Below are 25,342 nucleotides of genomic sequence, written 5' to 3'. Positions count from 1 at the left end.
GCCTATCACGATCATAATAACATTGTAAACACAATAATAAGTTAATTTCATAATGCTGTTTAAAAATCAGCCAGGAACATAATCTACTTTCCTACCTATATCAAGAGGATAACTAACAAATTAAAACATTGAAAACATAGGTAAGCAGAAAAATAACTGCTTTGACTGCAATTTGGAAAAGCTAAAAGATTAGGGCAGACCTCAAAATTTTTGCAGAAAATCCTTTAAAATTTTTAATGATCAAACATTATTAAGCCTTTGGTTACATTTCCTGTTCTTCTCTGATGTTGTCCTAAAGCCTCATGTTGTCACATTAGTTCTGAGAAAAAGAGACAACTACCAAATCAAGAAAAGCATTTTCTACAGCACCAAGATGTTTTCTCATTTAAGTATTGACCTGATCTGACCCTGCCTGTGAGTGCTGACAGAATCAGATCAGAAGGTGATGTGACTGCAGGCTACGAAAAGCATGATGCATGAAGGCAAGCTCATAAGCCTGTAGCTCCTTGCCGTGTTGATCTACTTTAATCAACTTCTAGTATGTTTTAGATGTTCAATTCTGGTTGGATATTTTTGGTATTTCTATTAATGTAGTTTTAATTAGCAGAAATAAAGTTTTCAATGGTATGCACGCATATTAAACAACAGGCACACTCTAATCCCATTTCAAAACTTAATCCAGAAAATATTTTATTCTGTATTCCTAAAATATTTTCATTTTATCAAACCAAATCCAAGCAAAAGATATTTTAAAAAGACGACACACAAAGCTCTCAGTAAAAAAACCCCATAATGAAGATTCGACAATAAATCCCTCAAAGAACATCTTCCATCCTGCTACAACACATGTTCCAGAACAGCTCTAGAACTACCCAGAAAACTCTGTTTTCCTCAAGGAAAAAGCAGATCATTCTCTCTCCTCTCTCCCTCTGATCTGTTTAAGAGATGAACACAAATCTTCCCTCCAGACTTCTACATATTTGACAATTTGAGATCACTTAACATGAAAAGCTGGACAGAGCTTAACTGGGACTTTGTCCTTGTGAACCATGGCATAAAATGAAGCGGTCAGCAGAGTAATTATCTCACTCCTTTTCCTAGCAATTACTTCTGCTGTAAGAAATGGCATTTCGACTGACAGTCAAAAGATACTTGAGCTAGAGGCTCATAGGAGGACTGATTAGTTTAATTATGACATAATTTAGGTCCCATTAAGTCATGAGTTCTTTAATGGGGGGAAATAAACTGATTATGGCCTTAAAGAACATCTGGAGATGACAAAGTGAGAGTAGATGGATTTATCTTTAGTATAAAGAAAACAAACATGGCACCATATAAGCCTAAGAATAAGCAAAGGAGAAGACTTGATTTTTAAGTTACAAATCTAAACTTTCTGGGAAAAAAACCAACCAGTCTCTCGAAATACTGTATTCAGAAAAGGAAAATGCCTTCTTCACAAAGAAGTACATTAGCTTGGTGAATTAATCTATTCAAGTGATTAGGGTTGCTGTAATAAACCTCTCAGAATGGTACACATTACATGATTTCAGCATTACATTGCTCTCATCCTTTGAAGCAAGAACATGGTTTCCTCATCAAGTGCGAATGGAGAATGAACCCCAGTTGTCACATTTGAGCAGGGACGCACCAGCACACACTCCAAAGCCTGTTCTTCTTTGCAGAAAACAAACTATTAAAGCTATTAGGTTTCACAGTAAACATTCCATTGCATATCAAAACCCCACAATCTATTCTCAATGTCTCATTTTCTTCAAGAAAAAATAATTTAAAAAATAATTTCCTTAACTATAGACTTACATGAAATTATTTTTATTTGAATTTGCATGTGGAAAGAAGACCATAAATGGATGTTTGTAGTCAAAATCCTGAAGCTTTGGAACTGAACTTCCAATTCTGGAAGGCCCCACTGTTCAGCTTGGGGCTCCAATTTTGATTTTTGGTTGGAAAGTCACCTGATCTGTCACTGGGCACCACTGAAGAGAGCCTGGCTCCACCTTCTTTACACTTTCTCTTCAGGTATTTATATACATTGGTAAGACCCCCTCTGAGCCTTCTCTTCTCTAGGCTAAATGGTCCCAGCTCTCTCAGCATTTCCTCAGGAGCGATGGTCCAGTTCCTTAATCATCTTTGTGGCCCTTCATTGGACTCTCTCTAGTAGCACCATATCTCTCTTGTACTGGGGAGCCCAGAACTGGACACAGTACTCCAGATGTGGCCTCACCAGTGCTCAGCAGAGGGGAAGGATTCCTACCAAAGACTTTCTTTGGGACTTAAGAACAAAGACTGGTTTCCCAAGACTATCCCTAATAATCCAGAATGTATGCACCTTGTAGGTTTCCTAAGTATTACACAAGCAACATTTTGAGGTGTTTCTATGCATGGTCCATTTCACATTTTAGGCATAACTGTAAGATGGATTTTACTCCTGTTTTCCTCCAGTAAAGTTATTAGAGGATCCAAAGGGGGATGACTGGCCTTATTCAAAGGCTATGATTGTTGAAATCATTTGGGAGATTACATTTCTGCAAATGAATAAACAACAGAGTTCTCTTCTGGAAAGGAAGATCCGGACTGCCTAGAATTCACGGGCATACAAAGAATTCCAGGGCATACAAAGAATTCCTCACAAGAACATGCTGAAGCTTGTTTTTCCTCTATCACACTAGTAATTCAAAAGATGGAAGAGGTTGCACATGTAATGGATAATGAAGAAATTTCTCCTCATGTGGCAACTGTGGTATTCATTCAGTTACATTCCCTGGAATTCAAAATAAACAACTAATCGTGAAATTCCTGGTGAAAATTCATAGATCTGCTGCCAAACCAATTGACAGAATTCCATCTGATAGAATTTTGTAGCTATACATAATATCTCTTGCTTAACATTTGTGCTTGACTGTCATCTGGAGTTAGGTCAGAGACATACATCATTTATTCCAGACAAGAACAAGACAATAAGCTGACAGCAGATACCCTAACTTCCAACTACTTGCATTATTTGTTGAGGCTTTTGAGAACTAGGATGGATCTTAGGGTGTCAGTCTACTGGAAGAATAGAAAAGATGGAAATAAAATAATTTCCCTCTACATTCTTGTGAAACCTTCTGTTCGGCTCTTTTTCTGAGAAAATATATTCTCTTATTTCATAAGGTTTCTCATGACATGGATCTAATGAAAAGGGAACAAAGGGGGCAGAACAATACAATAAGGTCGTAGAAATACACAGCATCTTTACAGAAAAAGTCCAACAGCTAGTCATCCGAAGTCATAACAATGCATAGTTAACAAAAAGAGAGGATGAGGAAAAGAACAGAGTCGTCATTCAAAAGTAAGATGTGACTAATCACTGCACTGCTAGAATTTCTGTTTGCAAACCACAGCTGACAGCCATACAGAGGAAGCCTGGACCTGCCTCCTGGAGAGCTTATCTAGTAGCAGTCTTAGAAAGCAGCTGACAGAGTCTAACAATTTCTTAGATGCTGACGGTCAGACTAACGTTGAGGGTGCAACAATAGGTAGAAAAATCTCCTTCAAGCAGAGTCGGTGGACAGCCCTAACACCAGGGAGCAGACATGATTTTAGTGATTTTGATTTACACTAGAACCTCAGAAATATTGACACTAGAAAGAAATGGTTTCTTTTGCCTTGGAACACAGGAGCAAGACCACAGAAATCTCAGGCAGGACAATCTCTTGTAGACTGAGCCAAATTCTGAAATATAAAAAGAAGACAGTCTTAAATAAAGTGTGCAGAAAGATCAGAGTTTTGGCTGCTTCTTTTTGTTCCTTGGGAAACAAAATCCAAGACGATTCCTACAGAGTTCACAGCAACAAATAAGAAAAACTGTCTTAACAAAAGCTGTGATTTAGACAAGTAAACTATTTTGCTGAAAACAGCCAAACCCTATCTCTGTCAGAATAAAGAGAAATGCTTTGTCATTCTTCCTACCTGTCTTGCATATACCTCTGCTTTCTGTAAGCATGCAGTTTACCTCTCTACACTCTTGGATACAGAGGGGCACAAAGGGGGAAAGAACCAGGTATTTTTAACCAAACTGAATGTAGTACCAATTTCTTTCTTCTCTGTCTTTGCAGCAGGGGATCTCTTAGCTTCTGGTACTAGAAGTCCTAATAGTAAAGAAATTTAATGTTTTCTGAATAATTTTTTTAAGTTATGTCTGCCCTAAAAACACAACTTCACATGAGTTCTAGGGCAGACAATGCATGATTTCTTTCCCCCAGCTTAGTCTGAGACAAGGAAAAATACACATATTTCTAGAGAAGTAGGGAAATGAACTTATTAGATACAGCCTATGGTTGCTCTACAGCAGAGCTACAGATGGCATTATCAGCAGAAATTCAAGCATTCTTTCTAGCATAACATGAGCTGGCTACTACCTTTAGCAACAAAACCTAAATGTAGCACAGACATCTTAATCAAGTAATCACAGTTTACTGGTGATAAAGTTCTAGGAAACATATACAACAGCACTATTATTTGCCAGCTAACTCACATGATAGATATTAAAAAAGTACGAGAGTGGTAACAACTCTTCCTAATTTGTCTCCCTTTGACAGAGAAATGTAGTTCCTCTTCTTTCTTTGACCTGCGTGGTTGTGTCGTTACTTTCGGCCAGCATAGAGATAATGGTGCACGACAGACTTACGAATGAGTGCTAACATTTGAACTGAAGAACAGACGTCATGGAAAGCAAAATATGAATTTTTGCCAGGTCTACTAAAGATCTCAAAAAAAGGCACTGGTCTGATCTTAGGTTTTGCTTTTGCTTTTCAATAGCATCATTGATGCCAGGTGAAAAGTTAATTCGCAGTAAAATTCCAATAACTCTGAAGCTCATGAAAAAAAGACGGTCACAGGGCTGGCATTAAGAAAAAATAAAAAAAGGGGGGAAAAATGCATCAAAAGGAAAAATGATTCTGAAGTCTCCTTGGAGCATGCCAGCATAGAGAATAGTCCTGGTAACATCAAAGGCTTTTGCCAGCAGACAGCCATTTAAAAAGGTGGATGAGTTCAGGGTTTCCAATTTTCTCACCTTCCATCAGAGGAAGTAAAGTACATAAATATGCTTTAGCTAGCCCAGACAAATATGGAGCCTCAACATGATCATCAGTTTCCAGTGTGACAGGTTAATACTCTGAGGGGGCATCTTCTGAAATCTTTATACAGATCGGGATTAAATATGATCCCCCTAAGGTCCCTCAGACAAGGGAAGGACAGCCTACATTAAATAACCCATGCTCCTCTAAACCCCTAAAATTATGAAGAGACAACAAAGGAAAGATCTAACCTGCACACACCAAGACATTGTTTCTTCCTCCTCTACCATAAAGCAAACAAATCTACACCTCACAAGCTAGTTTGGTGATTTATGAAATCCTACAGAACACACAGTTTAAATCAGTAACTCTGCAGGAATAATTCACATGTTCATTCAAAATTAGTATCTCCTACATATATACAGCCCATGCTGGATAGGGGATCTTATCTTCTGCAATCACAGCGGACGTCCAAGTTATGCTGCTGGCAATGGATAGCACTATCAAAGCAAGTCACCCGAGATTTCATGTACAAGATTTTCCTCCTTATTTACTCCTAAAAATGCAAGAAAAAACCCCTCAGTTATCAGCACTCCCAAAAGACACAAATTTCCACAGCACTTCTGCATCTAAGTGACATGTTCCACAAGTGTCTGCACACACCTAGGACCTCAACAATAAAAATGTGCAGATGACTAAGAAATGGGAGATAAATAAGATCAGAAACATGATATTCTCTGTCCTCCAGAATAGTGGGTTGATTTCTGGAAAGTAATTCTCAGAAGAGATAAAAACCGAAATATAAAAAACAAAAGTTAACCAGAAAGAAAGAGAAGTCCTTTTAGAGATAGATTGGAGCTCAATGACTGAGATAGTTCAATTCAAAAACCAGACTAATAGAAGAGGCCCCAAGTGATCCTAATTACCCTTTTCTATTCCAAAAGACTGTTTGATAGAACTCAGGGTCACAACACTGAAAGAGAGGTCTCATATTTTCAGTACACAGTTAACTGAGGCTGGGCAGGGGGGAGCTGTGGGGTGGACACTGTGATTAAAATTGAGATTAGATATTTACACTGGAAATAAATGATGTTAAAACATCTAATCATACCAAAAATCTTACAGCAGGTTTATAGGTTTTTGTTTAATAAAAGGAGGTAAATCTTCACAGAAGAAGACAAACTAACTGCTAGTGTTAGAAAGAAATTTTCCAAAGGAAAATCTAGCTGTCCATTAATCTAATACTGTTTTCTATTATTAAAGATAAAGAGCTGGTCTCTGACTTAGGAATTGCAATTCCTCTCTTCCTGACTGACGCTTAAAATTAGAATGACATCCAAAGCATGCTAATGATATAAAAGTTCCCATAATGAACAGTACTAATAATATCATCATGTAGAATGCCATATATACTGCTTAGTCTGTAGCTATGGAGCTGTGCTCATGGAAGTTTGATTCCTTAAATATAGATTTTCAGACACCAGACCTGCTTTCACAAATGAGATCCTATACTTGTAAAAAAGACACTCAGTCCTCCCATTGCTTTTGCTAAAACATCACAAATGCCTCAGCATTCGGACGGTACTTGCTGAGCCTATTAAAACACAAAACATATGAATTTTATTGCAATACAACAGCTGAATTTGCTATCTTCAGACAGAAATTTAGTAACACTGATTACTATATTATATAATCCCATTTTTGCACCTGTTTTCTGGTATTTTAAAAATCCGTTTTTTAAATACTTGACCTTCCTACTATGACTGCTTTAAATATTGAGAACTAACATGTCTAGGTACCCAAGTTTAGTGAGGAAAAGTATGGGATGATGACATTTAAATGGTACCTTGTTGTTTTTAGAAAAAGCAGCAAGTGAAACACTGATCACTGCAAGTCTGATCTTACTATTAGAAATAGCCATGCTGCTTTTAAATCAAGCATTCTTCTTTAAGCATACTAACATTTCTGTACAGCTTTTGCATTTAAGAAGCATAAAAAATTCTAACTGCATAAAACTGTAATGCTTTAACATATTTAGAATTATATTCTCTCAACATCAGTACAATTCAAAGCAGGAGAAACTCCAGTACGCCGGATCATGGTACCATACAAATCGAAGTACATCCCCACACAAATCAGATAAAGTCATTATATTCTTTCTCTCTGGTTTCCTGATTTTTTACAGATTTTTTTTGTTTCAGTACTATCCTGAACAGTAAGTTCTGTCACATTTTGGCCAAATGTAGCACATTGTACCAAAACTGAGAGACACCAAGCAAAAAACTGTTGTCACAGGGAAACATAAACAACTTCCCCAGTTGTAGCTCAAGCCATGTAATTCTTGTACTATAAGTCATTCTACTGAAATAAACGGTGTCATTTGGAAGCACTCACAAATACACGGTATTAAATGTGTAATATTACACTACAGCAACCTTGGACCTTAGATTAGAACAAGTAATGAGCCACCACTTCCTTAGCACAATAGGAAGTTGCAGATCTGGATTTCCCACAACACCTGACATCAGGGACTGCTAGCAGATCTTAAGAAAAGCTTTTTCCTGGATTAAAATGAGAATGTTAAAGCATTAGATGATGCAAGTAACAGTGATTCAGACTTCTGATTCAACACCCCTAGTACAACACTCTATAATGGTACATTGTCTGCCTACTTTTTTTCTTCACATTTTTACCACTAAAGGAGAAATATACTATAGATGTGACACCCTTCTAAGGGACATTCACAGCCATACTTCAAAACTACTTAAATTTCTTCAAGAAGATTTAAACAAAGAAAAAAAAGTGGCCACGATGACCAAGTTTTCTAGTGTGTTGAAAAGCTTAAATGAAAGACATAGCACCTATTCTGCTCTCCGCAGGCAAACCTGTTACTCATATGAGTAACACACACAGAAGATAGGCCTTGGAGCACTAAGCATCAGAAAAACAAATTTTGTGTGTAAATTACCTACAAATGGTCTACTGCTAGCTCTTTACCCCAACAGGAAGAGCAAAGGAAATCAGAATTTAAAATCCATCCGCAATGACACCTACTGGAAGGGAAAGGATTGATGACTCAGGCTCACACCTGCCCTTCATACTCTTCAAATTCTCTCATTGATCTCACAACACCACTAGGCTTATAAAAGCATCCTTACAGTGAAAATACATTTAAGAAGTAATACCAGCACATTTCTTCTGCAACATCAGTTTGTAATTATTTTTTTATGAACTTCAGCACCCAATAACATTCACTGCCAAGTGAACTACTGAGCTACAGGAGAAGCCTCAATTTTGCAAGAAAGGCTGATCTTTTAAGATTACCCTAAAAGTTGCACGAGTTACAGGCAGGCCACTAATTCCCCATGTAATCGCCGCCTTTTAAACGTGAGCCAAAGGTCTACCTACTGCAGATTAACCTCCTCCGCAGCCAAAGTACTTCAGAGCACACACGAGATTACTCTTTCTCCTCCCGCCGGCCCTTTGACATTCATGGGCGGCCGGGGACCGAGCAGCGACCCTCAGGCTGCCGTGCCGTGCCGTGCCGTGCCGTGCCGCGCCGGACACCCCGGCGCAGAAGCGCCCGTACAAGTTTCAGCACCGCGCGCCGGTGGCGGGGGGAACACGGCACGGCCCGTTAAAGCCGACAGCCAAAAGCCATTTCCAGGCTGTTTCTACCCACGGCGGAGCCCGGGCGGGGGGGGCGAGGAAGCGCTGACTGTCCTTGATGTATTTCGATCCGCTCTCCGGATCCCCACAGCGCTGACTGGGCGCGGGAGGCGGACTGCCGGCGCAGCCCGGGACAGCACCTGGGGCAGGCGGCGGCGGGGGGATACTCGCGCCCCGCTCCAGGGGGGCGGGAGGAGCGGGCAGGGGACGAGCCGGGCTGTGGGGCCGGGGCGCGGCGCGGCATGCGGCCCGGCGGCCCGCGGCGGTACCTGATGATGTCGTCCTGGTGCCCCAGGTAGAATTTCTGCCGGTGCTCCCGGGGGCTGTAGACCACGCCGACCCCCGCCACGAAGTAGACTATCTCCTTGGCCGCCGTGTAGTAGAGGTTGTTGCGGCACTGGTGACCCCGGTAACCGTAGACCCACTCCAGCCGCAGGTGGCAGCTCGGCGCGCTCCGGTCAGCCATGTCCCCCCGCCCCCGCCAGCCGCGTACGGCTCTCTCCCGCCGGAGACCCCGCGGGAAGGGGGCGACGGGTCGGCCGCCCCCTCCGCTCGGCTCGATGTCCGCCCCGCTAATCCCTGGCCGCCGACATGAATGCCCGCCGCCGCCGCTCGTCCGCCACCGCCTCACAGAGGGCGCCGCCGACCGAGCCCGCCTCGCCGCCTCGCGCTGCCAGACATGGCTGCACTGAGACACCGCCCGGGACGCGGAGCGAGGGCGCGGCGCGCCGCCGCTCTGCGCCCCCCCGCGCGCGCCCCGGCCTGCGCCTGCGCGGAGGGCAGAGCCTGTCAGGCGGCCAGGCGGGCCTGCGCGGCCGGCCGCGGGAAGGGCACGCGCGGTGGCCACCGCTGAGCGGCGGGAGGCGCGGGCCGAGGCGCCGCGGTGAGGAGATGGCGGCGCGGGTAGAGGGCAGGAGATAACGGGCTTCACCATCGCCCCTTCTTGGCTTTCGGGGAGGCTTTCTTATTTAAAAGTTTCTTTTTTTTTCCCCTTTTTTTTTCTTTTTAAGCGAGGCTGTGTCTTCTCCCCCTTCCCCAAGTTTAGTTTTATATTTTTACTGACCCTTCGGCGGTTATACCGGTTCCTTGCCTTTCTGTCGAGCCGCTGCCGCCTGGCCCTCGGCAGCCGCTGGGGCTGGCGAGTCCCTCCTCAGCCGAGGGTGGAAACCACCCCCCACCCCGCTCTCACTGAGGGCCCAGCTCCATTTCATCCAAGAAGAAAATGTCAGCTGTAATTTTTAATGACTAGTATTCAACCCTTTAACCCCACCGCCTGCCTCATACACCACACAGAAGTCACTTCCCCATCCATGCCTTAATTTCCCCATGACACAAGTTTTCATCCTTAGATCTCAAAGCGTTTTACATGGGAAAGTCACCATTTTCCCATCTCACAGATGGGGAAGCGACTTGTCTGTGCTGCATGAGGCAGCAGTGCGGGGGAACGCCCCCGCCACGTCCAAACTTTTGGTCAGGAGAACGTGCTCCTTCCCAGCTTTGTCACACTACGGAGTACCTAGCTGGCTAAATAAATGTACATTACATGATCATGCAAACAGTTTTGCGCTATAAACGTGAATACTTGTTCTAAAAGCTCCTGGATAACTAGCCTGGTTTGACAATTGAAAATAAACCAAATCATTTTCCTATTACTTTCAGCACAGATTTGGCTTTCCAAATGTATGTATTTTGTCAGGATTTATTTTTAAATCTCCATTTCTTTGACTTCTGTTTCCCTTCTACTATTTCATTAGTCCTATTGACATTTCTTCCACAAAACATCTACTTCTAACTAGTTACTTCATGTTGGAGACATTTTGCTGTGCTACTCTATTTACGTTTTAATTACTGGGAGTTTTTCCTCTTAAATTTTTCTTGAGTAAACTTATATTATTCCTTTCATTGTTTCAGAAAAAGAATTCTCTTGTAAAAACATGTATTTAAGCATTCTGGTCAATTAGGTTTATATTAAGATATTTTTGCAGTCTAGAACACCAAGAGATGATATTCTTCTCAAGCTCTGACAATAAGGATTTTCATGACACCAGGGTCAGATGCAGCTTTCAGTCCCACACGTTTATTGAAAACAACACAAGGCACATAACAGAGGTCTGCAGAGAGATTCAGGCAGCCTGAAACTTGACTCAAATATACAGCCAAGGAAACTTCCCCTTCCATGAAAAATTTGAATTTTTTGAAAGAAAGAAAGAAAAAGGCTTTTATCCCTAATCAGGACAAAAAGTTGTATACATTCACCAACAGATAAAGCAAATGTTACTTCCACAAAAATCATAGGCAGTCTTCTTCCCTTCTATTTGCTTCCTAAACAGTCAGAGCACCTTGGAACTTGGGTACCCACAGTTTCTCAGGAGTCCCCAAGATGGGAGACTAGCCAGGGAAACAGACTGGAAAATTCCCAACTAACTCATCTTAGAAGTACAAAATGTAGTATTCTTTCTACTCTGATGTTAACTCTGCATGGCTGTTCTGTGTTGCTATCCCAGCTCTTTTCATGGGAAAGGAGGTTACAGAAGAATTCTATAACAGTGACGCTTAGTCTCATTCTGGAAATAATATGGAAAAGAAATGAACACTGACTTCCTTTTGAAAAACAAAAACCAAAAAAATATGCATTTCTGCATTGCTTCCCCTTGAATTCCACAAAATGTTTTGAATGTCGATATACATTTAATCAAACTGCTAGTAAGATTTTGTGCAGTTTCATAAAGTTACAAATATATTGAGACTAAAAGTAAGATTACAACTGCAAGACTGTGCCCTTCATAAACTGAAGCTTATGAGAAAGTAGGTTCAAAAAATACTGAATGTACATGATAACTGAAATAACTTCTTTCAAGCTTTTAAATGTTAATTGGATTATCAGCAGACATAGGTATTTGATACATATTTGACTTCTGCTGTTGTAGAAGTGCATTTGAAAGTGGGAGTATTTTTGTCATATGAATTAAGAATATACTAATTTTCTTTTTACTGCACATTTATTACATATTTAAACATGAATGTACAAAAATACATAATTATGGTGTCTCTACTTTCTTCTACTCTATATAAATATATATTTTGCTGGGTTATTACTTAAAATGAAATTCTGGACCTCTTGAGATCAATACCAATGTGTGTTACTGACTTCAGTGGAGCTAAAATTTTAATCTTGTGGTCTTGATCGCAACTCGGAACAAGAGAGTATTTGGTTATGAAATGAATAGGCTGTTTTCAGCCACATGTTCCAAAACCACTGTTACTAAAACTGAAAAGATAAAACAGCAATCAGGAAGAAACTTTAACATGTAATGACATTGGCTCTAACTGGAGGTTGCAGATCGTATTTCCTGTAATGAACAGGAGAACCCAAAACTGTAGTCAGAAGCACTACATATGTGCAATGTAAGGAGGATGGGAACAGCTGCATGTCACACACCACACAAACAGCCAGTACTTCCTTTTGATTGTTCCAGAATTGACTGCCATCTCTAAGATGAGGAAATGCCTGAGAGAAAATTCCAAGAGGAAAACTGTTCATTGTCGTAGTTTGCTAACCTTATGGCTACGCATAAGGGGTGCAAGTGAAATTTTACACACTCAGCATCTAATTTTGCCAGGAATAGGAAGCACTGTACTATCACAACCTCGTCCTCTACCCTTACTCTGTCTAGCGTTCCCACTCAGCTCTGACACACGTAATTCCTTTGGCGTCTACCAGCCTGGACGTCTCCACCCAGTATCACTGGTAGCAGGCAGTCATTACTTCAGGAACGACCAGGACCCATGACATCCCCCCGTCAGCGTTATATTCTTGTATATGTTGCACACGTACACCAGGACTCTGACACCAGTCCCTCTCCATTCTTTTTCTTGGCAGGTGTACAAACTGAGCGCGGCCTGTCCTTTTCAAGCTCTTCTCAAAGCCTGTGACTCCCCTCCGAACCCCGCCGCCATCCGTGCGGCCCGCGCGGCCGAAGACACGGGGGCCGAGCGGGGCGGAACGCGCACGGCGCGGCCGGGCAGTCGCACGTGCTGGCGGGGCTGGCGCTGTCCACGGTGCTGATCTCGGTAGGCAGGATCCATGAGGCCAGGCGGCCTTCGCAGGGAGAGGAAAGGTATCTTTTATTAGACCTATGGTTATCGTGGGAAATAAACGAGCTTTTAGCCAAATAAGACATTTTATGTGCTTCCTGCAAGCATGGTGTTTAGCTGTTTTGCCTCAGCTGCCTATGGTGGGTTTTATATCTTTCCTACGATGTCAGATACATCACTGCAAATTAAGTTTCGTTAGTATACAGTGACACAAGTACATCACTTCTCTAAACAAAATCAAATGAGTGGCATTTTAATGTCTCACAAAGCGTACTTACAAGAAGACATACTTCCTAGCATATTATAAATATATTTACAGTGTATCTTATGTTCTGCTAAATGGAACAAGGCTTAAAGAAGTGATTTCTTAAACAAATGCTCTTGGAACAGCTAATTCCAGAGCACACAAGATGAGGGATTATTCTCTGTTAAGTCCTAGGTAATACAGAGTAGCTGGTTCAAGTAGTAATTATATAATATGAAACAGATGAGCAACAGTGACAACATTATTTTCAACATCCTTGGGGATAAAAAGGTCTCAGTCTATTATGGGAACACAATGCCTGAAAATAATATTTTGCAAAACTAAGAAACCTATTTAAGAGAGAAAGTAATGAAAATTACCTGCTACCATTTAATAGCAGTGAGGCAAATACTAAGGATCACAAAGGCCTGTTTACTACCGGATAAAAATAAGAAGTCAAGGAAAAAAGACATCATTGCAAACTCAAACACCATTTGAGTTAATTTGCCTTCAGAAAATGGAAAATTTAACAAGAGCTCTTATACCATATCAGGCAACACATAAGATGCAAGTTATTAAGAAATTTTAAAGGACTAAGATATATTATCAAATTAACAATAGAGATTATTTTTTTTAAAAGTAACATTAGAAGTAGGAAGCCTTGAAAATAATCAGTAGGTCTACTGCATCATCAAGAAGAAAAGGAACCAATTAAGATAAAGAAAATGGCACAGAAAAATAGTTATTGATTTCTTCACATCTATCCTCAACACAGAAAAGTCTGGGAAATACAAGATGGGAGCACATACAGGGTATGGTCACAGAAGGAGATATCTTTATAACAAAGTGCTGGAAAATGAAGCGCTGAAGAGCAACAAGCCATGGGTACATTACATTATAACTCCAGAAATGCTGTCAATTTCAAAATGTTTTAGCTGACATGTTCTGAAGAGAAAAATGTGATTGCCTTTAAAATCATGTCCTATGTTGAAGCATCATTCAATACTGTAATAATTTGAAAAGCAAGTTCTATTATAAACTTGGTAACTATGAATCCATATATTTTCTTTTGGTACTAACTGATAAACTAGATACAACGGTTGAAATGAAAATAAAACAGTTATATGTGTATGAAATTAAATATTATAGACATTAATTTGTCCTGCTTCTGCAAGATAAATTAAACCTTCATATTCATAGGAATTATATTAATTTGGTAAACATTCATTCTGGGCACTGGAAGAAATAGGCACCCTATTGAAAAGACAATGAACATGTAATTTTCACAATGCGGACAGCAACTAGGGCTGCTATACGTTTATTCATGGAAATTCGATTTACAAATGTCCTCACATAACAGTTTCCTAACACAGGGCTGGTAAAGGGATGGACAAGATACAAACGTTATTGAAATTAAATTAATCTATCATTAGTATAGAAAGCAACAACTTCTTCTGGACATTCTAATGCAGAAATAAATCTGTTTAAGACAGGAAGTGATGCAAGTACATCAGTAAACAACACCAGCTGAAACTGCAGAGGGAACACAATTACTGAAAACCGTATACTGGCTTCCTTAGCTGTGACATTTTTACCAAAGGATCTTGTTTTAGCATCTTTCCTGTAATCCAAAGTTCAAATCCTCTCTCTTTTGAAACTGAGAGAAGGGTTTCTACCATGATTTCAATGGCAAAAATCTCAGTCTAAGAATTTCCATCACAGCACATATTTTTTTCCAAGTAAATGCAAAAGAACTTCTACATTTAGTTCCAGATTTGAAGTTGCTGTACTAAAATGATGTTTAATATTGGTGTTAGAAGTTAGGCACTAACATTTGTATTCTTTCTTAAAATGTCTATCACAAACTTTAAAAATTGGCCCTAAAATCTGTGTTAGCACATGGGAACAGTTCATTAAAAAGAGATCTTTTTAGTCTGTAAACAATTAAACAACTACTGTTTCAGACTGCCAACAATCTGACACCAGAATGCATTTTGAAGCCACTCAATGGAGCCCTCAGTTTCTTTCAGCAATGACGTTGTGTCTACACAACATGGCTCTAGTCACCACACACACACTTGGATTTAAACAGCTTTTTACAGTTTGCATTTTATGCACAATTATATGTGTACTGAAGTCATTAATCTAGGTGATGTGAAGAACTTGTATCAAGCACCAGCTCTTGATATAACATATGACAACCTAAACAGGCTTAAATGAGGCGCATAAAGAGGGGCTGATTAAATCCCAATGCATTTTCTATCAATAGACTTATGATGAAAATCTGATTCTGAACTCTCAAAATCAATTGATTTCAACTGTTGAGTAAACTAAATATGGAATGCAATTTATTTTGAATTCTACTTAAGTGACAGCTATCTCTGGCTTCATCTTATGATATGATCAAAAACAATGTGAAGCAACACCTTGTCTGCATGCAGTGGTAATTTTTCTACCTGTTTTCAATTTTTTATTTACAACTAGGATAGTGTAGGATGATCAACCCCAAAGCATGTTTTTAATATTTTTTGGGGGACAAATTAATATTTCAGCTGGCTGATGCTAATTATTAGATTAAAAATTGTCAGGTCAAGATGACATCTTTTTACACAGTAGTTGACAAGGTTTTCAAAATATAATGCACAGTACTGACTTTGCAAAACTTTCAAAAAGCTTAGCTGTCAAAAGGAATCATGAAAGCGCTTAGCTGTAAGTCACTACATAGACTCAACATACAATAATGCACTTTTATCAAATATGACATCATTTATCTGTGATCATATAAATATTCAGAAGAACTGAAGGAATATAAAATATTTAAACATTAAAAAAAGTAGCAGTATTAGATCTCATAATGCTAAGAAACTTAAAAAATAGCATAGCACTTTTAATCTAGCAGTGGAATGCGAACCTTGATTTAATTAATTTCATTGTATGACTTCATACTATCAGATTTGACTAAGCACTGGAACAGACTGGTTAAGGACTGGAATAGGTGGTCCAAAGAGGCTGTGGATTCCCCATCCTCAGAGATTCTCTAATCTTAGGTGGACAAGGCCCTGAGCAACCTCATCCAGCTTTGAAGTTAACCCTGTTTTGAGCGGGAGGTTGAATTAGAGAGCCTCCAAACATCCCTTTGAACTTAAATTATGCCCTGATTTAGATACTCAGTTCTGTAGGCTGGTTCCCTACAGTCATACTGCACTTAAGTCAGTCTACCGACTGAAGTAAAGTAAGCCTACTTTAAGGACAGCAAATACTTCATTTTAAATTATTCCAGTTGTAAAAGAAAATATGGGCAAGAGACTGCTACTTGATATAACTTCTTAGTGTAACTTACTGTGCACAAGCATCTATAAAATAGGCACTCCTCACAATAGGAAAATAGATCTTTTTCCCATATTTTTGCTCTAAAAATGATAAATTAATAACAAAACAGACTAACACTCCTAAAAGGAAGAAAGTAGATTTGTAGGGCACCTACATCGTTTTTTGTGGGAACTAGCAGGTGTATAACAAATGATGATGCTGGAATGGCTTTGTAATTAATACAGTAAGCCGAGTACCAGGAGATCTGTATTCTCTCTCCACCACTTCCATATACATGCATATGTGTGTGTATATATATATGAGCAAACCCATTTACATCAAGCTTTTCAGCTATGACTGTTAACTTAGTATTATTACCAGGGTTCCTACTTCGATATTTAGGATGCACTGCAAATAAGTGTTTTAGTCTAGCCGCTCTAAACTTGAAAAGAAACAAACAGAGTCAAGCCCAGTTTTTTTCATAGCTGCATTGATTCCTGCTAGTGTCATGAACAACAATCTATATTCAGTGCAGCATACAGAGTATCTGCATCAAACAAGAAATAGTACCTCATACAAAACACTAAAGATAACTCATTTGAGACACTAAAGATAAAAAGGAAGGTAACAATCTCACTTGAAAAACATCCTGTTCATCCTGTACACTGAAGGAGGTGTGGATCTGATCACAAAGACTGCATTCATTCCATGCGTAAATAGAATAGGGCAGCCCTAAAGTTAATGGCTTGGGACCTGAACAGTATTGCCACCTAAGTTCTGTTATCAAATGCATGGATGATCCCTTTTCAGCTAGACCATGGTAACCATAGTTAGGATATCATGCATGATCAGCCAGAAGCAGCAGTATTCTTATTTATGATAGCAATAGTTGCTATTGATGCATGTTGTTGTCTTGGCTGGTCACAGAATGAGACCTGCAGCTGTTACTACAAATTACTTTCCCCGATGCTGAATCTAAGCCTCAGCACAAAACTCTTCTTAATGCAATTTCATTTGCATGACCTCTCCTAATTTTCTACAGTCAGTAAGAAATGGGTTCTACAAGCAAATATGTGAAATCAACTTCAGATGGCAGGGTCCTTGCTGAAAATAGCATGTAAAGAGGGAAGTTCCTCTTTGTCCTCTTCTGCCACAATTACATGCCTTCCCAAAAAGCAAGCACTTGGCATGGCCTGATCTGTAGTCCTATTCAGATTCATTCAAAGCACACAAAACAAAACTCTCCTTACGCTCTGTTGCTCTCAATTGTCCCAACATCAAATGTATCTGAATCATTAGAATGAACCCTTTTTGCATGTCTTCTTTCATGATGCCAACTCTTGTTCAAAGGCAAGCCAGACATCTCTAGCTGAGGCAATCTGCAGGTAGACATGTGGTAACATCAATGTTCATTTTCAAGCCCTTGTTAATTGTATTGACCAGCAAATTACACATTTCTTGTGTAGTCTTACGTCTTGAGAGAGATGAGTCACTGACAGAAGCAGTAGCCTGCATACTGAGGGATACAGGACATTTCTCCAGAGTTGCAAAAGAAATTTTAAGATACCAACAGAATTTCAGGAACAATTTTTAGGTTCTGTTCCAAGTCTTATCATGAGAATGTGAGTTCATGATGAGAGATACGGCCTGAGAATTAGCATTCCTAGTTCAAGTAACAAGTATGATTGCTTGGTGCACAGAAGACCCCCATGGGAGACTTACGGAGAAAGACAAAGTCAGCCTATAGCATTTATGTTTTTAAAATGAAAGGGGTCTTTGATATCAGTGGGTTCTGTCCTACTCTCCTCTTTCATATGCACTTTGTAAGAAGCTACTTCATGTATCTCATAGTTTAAATGTTAAGAGGCTGATGCAGAAGAGTCATAAGAGCATTTGGAAAATGCAAAGCATTTTAGGCATACCAATAGTTTATTCTGGAGGAGTATGTAAAGGAGAAACACATTAAATAAATCTATCCTTTCAGAGCCAGTATTCAGTATCAGTTTAAAGCGCCCTTGTCAGTAGGAAGAAAAAAAATGTATTAATATAAAAGGTGAAAATGTGAAGACAATTTAAATCTCTAAGCAACATTTAATCTTGACAAGTAATTGAACGATTAATTGAAACACAACTGAAATCCACTACACAGATACAGATGTCAACAAAACCTACGTTTTATAAAAAGCAATTATACAAAGCCACATGTTTTATGAATAAAGAAATAATAATGGAATCCTGATATTCAGTAGAGCTCCCTGATATTTTTATCTAGAAATAATTATAATAAGAGTTCTTATTGTAGCATGTCTCAGGGACATCTAGTTTTCAAATGAAGAATAAAACATAGACAGAAGAGGAATTAAACTGTCCCTTACTTCTGATTCGTGAATTTTCTGTTCTTGGTTCAAATAAATGAAGGCAAGGTTCAAGTTACCCATGAGACAGTGATATTGCCACAATACTCCAGCTATAAATAAAGTAGCACCAGAATTTCCTGTCCTTTCAAGGATGAGAATAGTCTCTCAAAACATACTAGCTAAGGTCAGGTCACTTCTAATACAACGAACATGCATAGTTATACAAGACAAGCACATGACTTTTATTTAATAACCCTGGTTATTTCTAGTTATATCACACACCTATCATTGTCCCAAGATAGCATTGACACAATGAACATGGAGGGATTCATTATAGTTGGAGGACATTTGAGTATTATGACCAAATTAAGCACTTCTACTTAAAGTAATGGAAGGGACTAACCACTAGACTACAAAAGTTATGAAAAAAGAATGCAGACAAGCCTATATTGCACTCAAGCCAAGCAACTGCCACCTTTCATAATATCACACATAAACACTACTTGTAACATTTCACACAGTGAAACCCATCTTCCACCTAGACAATCCACCAGGATGTCACTGTTACTAAATTATGATTTTTTTCTATCAATGTTAAACAGATTATTTGCGATTTGTTCTTCTCCCACAAATCAAGTGCATCGAGGTATAATTCCCCAAATTTATTTTGTCCAACTTCCCACAGAATGAATTTTCTTCATTTTGGGAGAGAGTGGGTGAAAGAAGCACATAGCTCTAGCAAGCTACTCAGTGTCTTAGCCCTGAGCTATGGGAAAGAAACTAAGCCGTTTCTACACACATTCAAAATTATTCTTTTTCCACACACTATACAAAAATATGCTGGAAGTGATAATTCCTGAAGTATAACGTGGAGATTCAAGCATTACTAATAATTTTGCTGAAACCATCCACTGATTTCGCATAAGCCACTGAATAGCTATCTTGTGATAGATAACACTTCCAGCTCTCACATGGGGTGCCAGACATGTATTTAAATAAATGACATCATGAAAGAAATGCTCCAGAGCTGAAAACAACTCCTTAATACCTTGCAGTTATTAACACTAGAGTCTGAAAGATACCATGTTCTTGTTTTTGTGGAGGAGGGCCAGCATGTTCAGTCTTCCAAACTGTGATTCTGCACCCCCAACAACAATGAACGTCATCCATTTAGTGCAACTGAGAGTTATTTCATGCACTGCAGCCTGTGTGAGAAAACTCTTGAGAAGCCAAACAGGCTCTCCAGGCTTCTGTCAGCCTAATGACAAATACAATTCAATGGCAGAGTAATTTTATTTACAGGCCAGTTGTGTAGCGTGGCTATGTATAGGGGACACAAGACACTCATTTGCTGCCCAGTTGGTTGAATTCTTTTTAGATCTAGCATATACAGCTTAAATGATTAACTCACAAGTCACCAGTGGTTTACTTCATGCATAGAAAGGCATATGTACAAAGGACTAGCATACAGAATTGCAAACACATGAAGCCCAGAGAGCAAAAAGCTTTGATGTAGAAAACTTTTGCAGAGTCCATTTCCACTGACCTTTGGCTCAGACTCACCCAGTCAAACTTCGAGATAGAAAATGGCTTTAGAAAAATGGGGTATGTGGTACACTGCACAACTATACATTAGACAGGAATTTGTCTTTGTAGGAAATGAGAGGAGCAAGTTCCTTTTTCATGTTCACATGAATCAGTAGTGGCAACTGCCCAGAGGCAGTGGCAGGAGCAGGAGATTGCATTCTAGGCCAGCATCTGACCATCTTTGTTACTGGCCTTCTGTACTTGCTCTTTTATATACACCTCAGCTCTGCAGAAAGGCAATTGCTGGGCTTTTTCTCCTTTTACTGTTGGCATCAGCCAAATGCATATGGTACACTTTTTTGGGATAAGCATCAGCATTTGCAATAGAGGCTGGTACCAGATACCTCAGCAGACACGTTGGATTCATTAGCATCCAGGAAGGCCACATCACCAGAGCAAACACAGCAGCATACACAATGAACCAGGCATACATGTGTACGCCTGACTTCACCTGACTTCAAGGACACTAAAGAGAGTAGAGGCCTTTAAAGGCCAGGAGGCTAACAGCAGACCCTCAAGAAAATACAGCAAAAAATAACCTACATTTTCTTTTCCTCTACAGTAGAGGCCTTACAGCAGGGCTTTAAAACACTCTAATTATGTAGCTGGACATGAAATATTCTAAATTAATCTATGCTTCTCAGAAGGTGACATGGAAAAGACTATTTACAAGCCTGTGCTCGAACTGTGCAAAATGACTTGAGGGTAACTAAAGTGCATGGCTGCCCATGCTGATGGCCTATTGTAAAAGTTAATGTTGCTGTTAACTAGGAGAAACATAGAAAAAAGGATATGAAAACTCCTCTATAGTCTGTTCCCAGTACTCATCTCAATATTAGTCTGGGAGGACTGCAACTCAGAGTCCAGGAAAGGACAGCCAGAGGTATAGCAGCTCTGTTCGTCAGCTCCTGTTTTACCTCCTCTGTCAATCGAATTCCCTCTCTTTTTCTCATATGTCTTAGGATAATTAATCAGCACAACCAACCAGCCCTACAGTTAGTCCTAAACCATGATCAGGATTTGCCTACATCCCAAGTCAGCCAGGGACTTTACACATGCCTTCAAGGACTTCTGTATTCCTGCAAGTAAAAGTTTTCATATGTAGTCTTATTTGACATATTCCTTTATGTCCTAGTTGCCATGTACTGGCTTCCAAAATCCTGTTATCAGTGTCCCAGAAAGTGGGCAGCAAGTATTAGAAATACTCGCTGGACTACCCATCTGGCTTCTATGCTGTGTTTTGAGAATTACGCAAGTGTGCAAGAGTGCCTCTGCACATACCAGAAATAGGTATTCAGATCCAGATTTTTTGGCAAATAAATATCATAGGCAGATGGATAGGGTGAGTTGCTCAGTTGAATAGGTATGAAACTTCTCCCAATTTTATACATCACCTAACTTCAGCTGCAATAGATTATGTCTTTTTCTTTCCCTGAAGGTAGTCTGGTCATCGGCCCTGAATCTAATTCCTGGTTGTTTAGCTTTCATGCAGTTACACTGGAATGGAGACTGCCATATAGGGCTCTACAAAGCACACAAAGGAAGACACAGGGACTTTGTGTGTCTTATTCCAGGATTTTAGTAAATTAGATAAGTGGAATGTGGCTACCCACAGAGATTATTATTTGGAGGAAGTACTAGACTGGTTAGAAGGTTCAAATTTGGGGATTTTGATAATCAAGATGACAGCCCTTATATTAAAAATCTCAGAACACTCCCCTATGCAAGAAGTGAAAGCCAGCATTATCAGTGGAAAAGACTTCAAAGATGATATGCATAGGATGATCTCTGTGCCAATACCAGAGACAGGCCAGGATACAAGCATGCCAAGAAAGCACACCAGCAGCACATTTGGAAATTTGGCCTCACCTAGTAGCAGCAGCAGGCTGTGACAGACAGAATGCATTTTTATGCCTGCTACTGAGGTAGGACTGGACTCCAGGGATGCAAATAGCATCTGCACTAAGGGATTGGACTTACTTGAAAGGTAGGACAGGTTGAATCATGTGTAATTTTATGTCTAAGTGCTCTGCTCATACAGAAATCTGTCAATATTGGATTGAGTCTTCTTTGCAATGTTCCTCCAGGATCATGACATACTTTTTGGACAGCTGTTTCCGGGAATAAAACAGTGCCACAGTTTAGAGAATTGATGTTCTCTAAGATATTACGGAGGATGAACATAGATGTTCTCAGATCTATATTTATCCTCCGAATAGTGCACATAGAGAGGCAATACATGAGCAGGGACTTATATGTACTGTAACTGCTGACTTGGATGGCCACACTTTTCTCTGTCCATCTTGACTTTTTCCTACCCTTATACAAACTTGTTTATCTAGAGCACTTACCAGTGAAATGTTCAGTGCACCATGCATAGCTTCCGGAATGCAGACAAAACTGCGATGTGATCTGGAAGCAGGAGGAGACTGACAGTGTGTTTCTATTCTACATGCTGGCAGGTAGGCCATGAAAGTAAATGGTTTGATAAAAGCTAAATTTCCAGAATCACAGTTGCTTTACATTTGGACCTATATAAAGGAAATAATCAAAGGCTCTTCCTCATATAATTATTGCTGACAAATTATTATATAGATGCATCTTTCTTTGAACTTTGATTTTAGGTACAGTTTTTTGCTTTATTATTTTAGTTCTGAGTGTTCATGTTGCCACGGGTGGATGAATTAGTCTTGCCAGGACAGCTCTTTCTGGCTTCATATATTTCAGTTAGATACATACCATCATGTAGAAACTGAAAAAAACTCCTTCTCATATGTGTAGCCAAACAGAGAGCAAAAATGCCTTGCACATTACAGCTTGAAAAGAAGGAAAAAGAATTTTGTCATTCTCAACACTGTAAAATCTCCTCATTGTAAAAAAGCTGAAGATCCATCTTGATCTAATTGCTACCGTAGGACAAGGTTACTTCAGCTTGATCACTAAGTGCAATGAATACCTTTCCCAACAGCGTAACAAATAAAAATTGCTCCGGGACCATCTTCCCCTTTCTTTTGTTGATAAGCCATATGGCAGTATCTAACAGGCTAACTTTGGAAAACTGTGACCTTTCTTGTCTTGCTGGTTTTGGCTGGGATAAAGTTAATTTTCTTCATAGTAGCTAGTATGAGGCTGTGTTTTAGTTTTGTGCTGGAAACAGTGCTGATAACACAGAGATGTTTTTGTTATTGCTGAGCAGTGCTTACACAGAGTGAAGGCCTTTTCTGTTTCTCACCCCACCCCACCAGCGAGTAGGCGAGGGGTGCACAAGAAGTTGGGAGGGGACACAGCCGGGACAGCTGACCCCAACTGACCAAAGGGATATTGCATACCATATGATGCCATGCTCAGTATATGAACTAGGGGGAAAGCTAGCTGGGGAACCACTGCTTGGGGACAGGCTGGGCATCAGACGGAGGGTGGTGAGCAGTTGTTTTCATTTGCATCACTTGTCTTTCTTGGGGTTTGGGGTTTTTTTTGTTGTTGTTATTTTCCTTTTCATTACAATATTATTATTATTGTTATGGTTGTTATTATTATTATATTTTATTTCATTTTATTTATTAAACTGTTCTTATCTCAACCCATGAGCTTTCTGACTTTTCTGATTCTCTCCCCCATCCCACTGGGGCAGGGGGAGAGCAAGCGAGCCGCTCTGTGGTGCTTAGTTGCCAGCTGGGGTTAAATCACGACACTTGTTATAGATAGAACCTTGGTGCAATAGAACTATGGCTGAAGTCCAGCAATATGTGTATTACTGATTAAATATACAGCAATTCTTTTATATGAAAAGCATTCATTTTCCACCTCTCCACCCAAGAGAGCTATTTGAAATACTTACTGTTTTTCTGGCTTTCAGGGGCATCCTCCCATGACCAGGGACCAAATACTGGCAGCTCACATGACTCACAATTTATTCCCATTGGTTTCTAGTCACACAGCCTCATCTCATTTTTTTTCTTCTGAAGTCATCGGCTTTTATCAGAGGAACTCCAAGTTCATGCTCCATATAAAGCATACAGCTTCATGCCTCTTTCTGGGTCTCCACTGGTTTCTGCTGGAAAGCCAAGTCACCTTGAAGATCCATTCTTTTCTCTAGGAAACAGAAAACACTGTTTCCTTGTCAAGCCAAACACCCTCGGGTGAGCTACAGCACAGATTATTTGATGATATCTATGAGTAATCCACTACTTGCTCACCTGAATGCGCAGCTCCCAGCTTGACAGAGTACTTGGAAACCTTAATCCATTGTGTCTGCCCACAATCACCACTTCATTGTGTTTCATTTTGATTCACTATCTCAAAATGGAAATCACGAAAAAGACTGTTATAATCAAACATGCCTAGCATCCTTAGACATTTAATTTACTTCGTAGTCTGGAAGTAATCATTAAGAGATATTAAGGCTTAAAATAGGTGTTTACAAAGAAAAAAATTACATGTAGCACTTTAATTATGAGGTTTTTAAGACGGTAGTGTTGGAATCAATAAAATTTAGGAGCTACTGGTCTCCCCTGTTTTCCTGTGCAGATAAATGGTGTGTTTAACTGATGTGGTGGAGTGTTCACAAAAGAAAACCACCTTTTAAAAACAGCAAGTATAAAACATTTGGGCATTATTTGTCTCCAGTAAACTAACACCAGTTTGGCATTTTAATCTAACAACTTTGAAACTAATGCACTGACCTCAAAATGTGTCTCTATAAACTGAAAGTGCCATTCACATTATGTTCTATTAAAAAGTAATAGCTCAGACATACTGAATTACCTAACATGGTAACAGCAAGAGTTTAAAAACAGACCATCTCATAAATGCACACAGAAGTGGAGGAACTTCTAGTTAGTATTTTTAGTAAATCTGTAGTTTTTGACCAATGTTCACAATCTCTCTGAACAGCATATCCTGCTCATCATGCTAAGCCTGACCATAAAACACGTGCTGAAGGATTTGCCATTTGAAAGAATTTGTAAACAAAATGGGATCTTATCTTACAGCTCAGTAGTTAC

At 39.7% G+C, this 25,342-nt stretch overlaps 1 protein-coding gene across 5 annotated transcripts in view; it reads right to left on the bottom strand.

Moving 5' to 3' along the window:
* EML5 (EMAP like 5) overlaps positions 1-9,213 on the bottom strand; it is a 113,705-nt gene extending 104,492 nt beyond the window's left edge. For all 5 annotated transcript variants that reach the window (XM_059820030.1, XM_059820029.1, XM_059820028.1 and 2 more), the window contains exon 1: positions 9,017-9,213. In XM_059820030.1, coding sequence (XP_059676013.1) covers positions 9,017-9,213 — 197 coding nt within the window. The remainder of the gene's footprint in view (positions 1-9,016) is intronic.
* Positions 9,214-25,342: the final 16,129 nt, after the last annotated feature.

The sequence above is a fragment of the Gavia stellata genome, chromosome 7, assembly GCF_030936135.1.
Source record: "Gavia stellata isolate bGavSte3 chromosome 7, bGavSte3.hap2, whole genome shotgun sequence".
Taxonomy (NCBI): Eukaryota; Metazoa; Chordata; class Aves; order Gaviiformes; family Gaviidae; genus Gavia; species Gavia stellata.
Note: the sequence above shows the minus strand (reverse complement) of the source record. Positions and strands in the feature narration are given on the sequence as shown.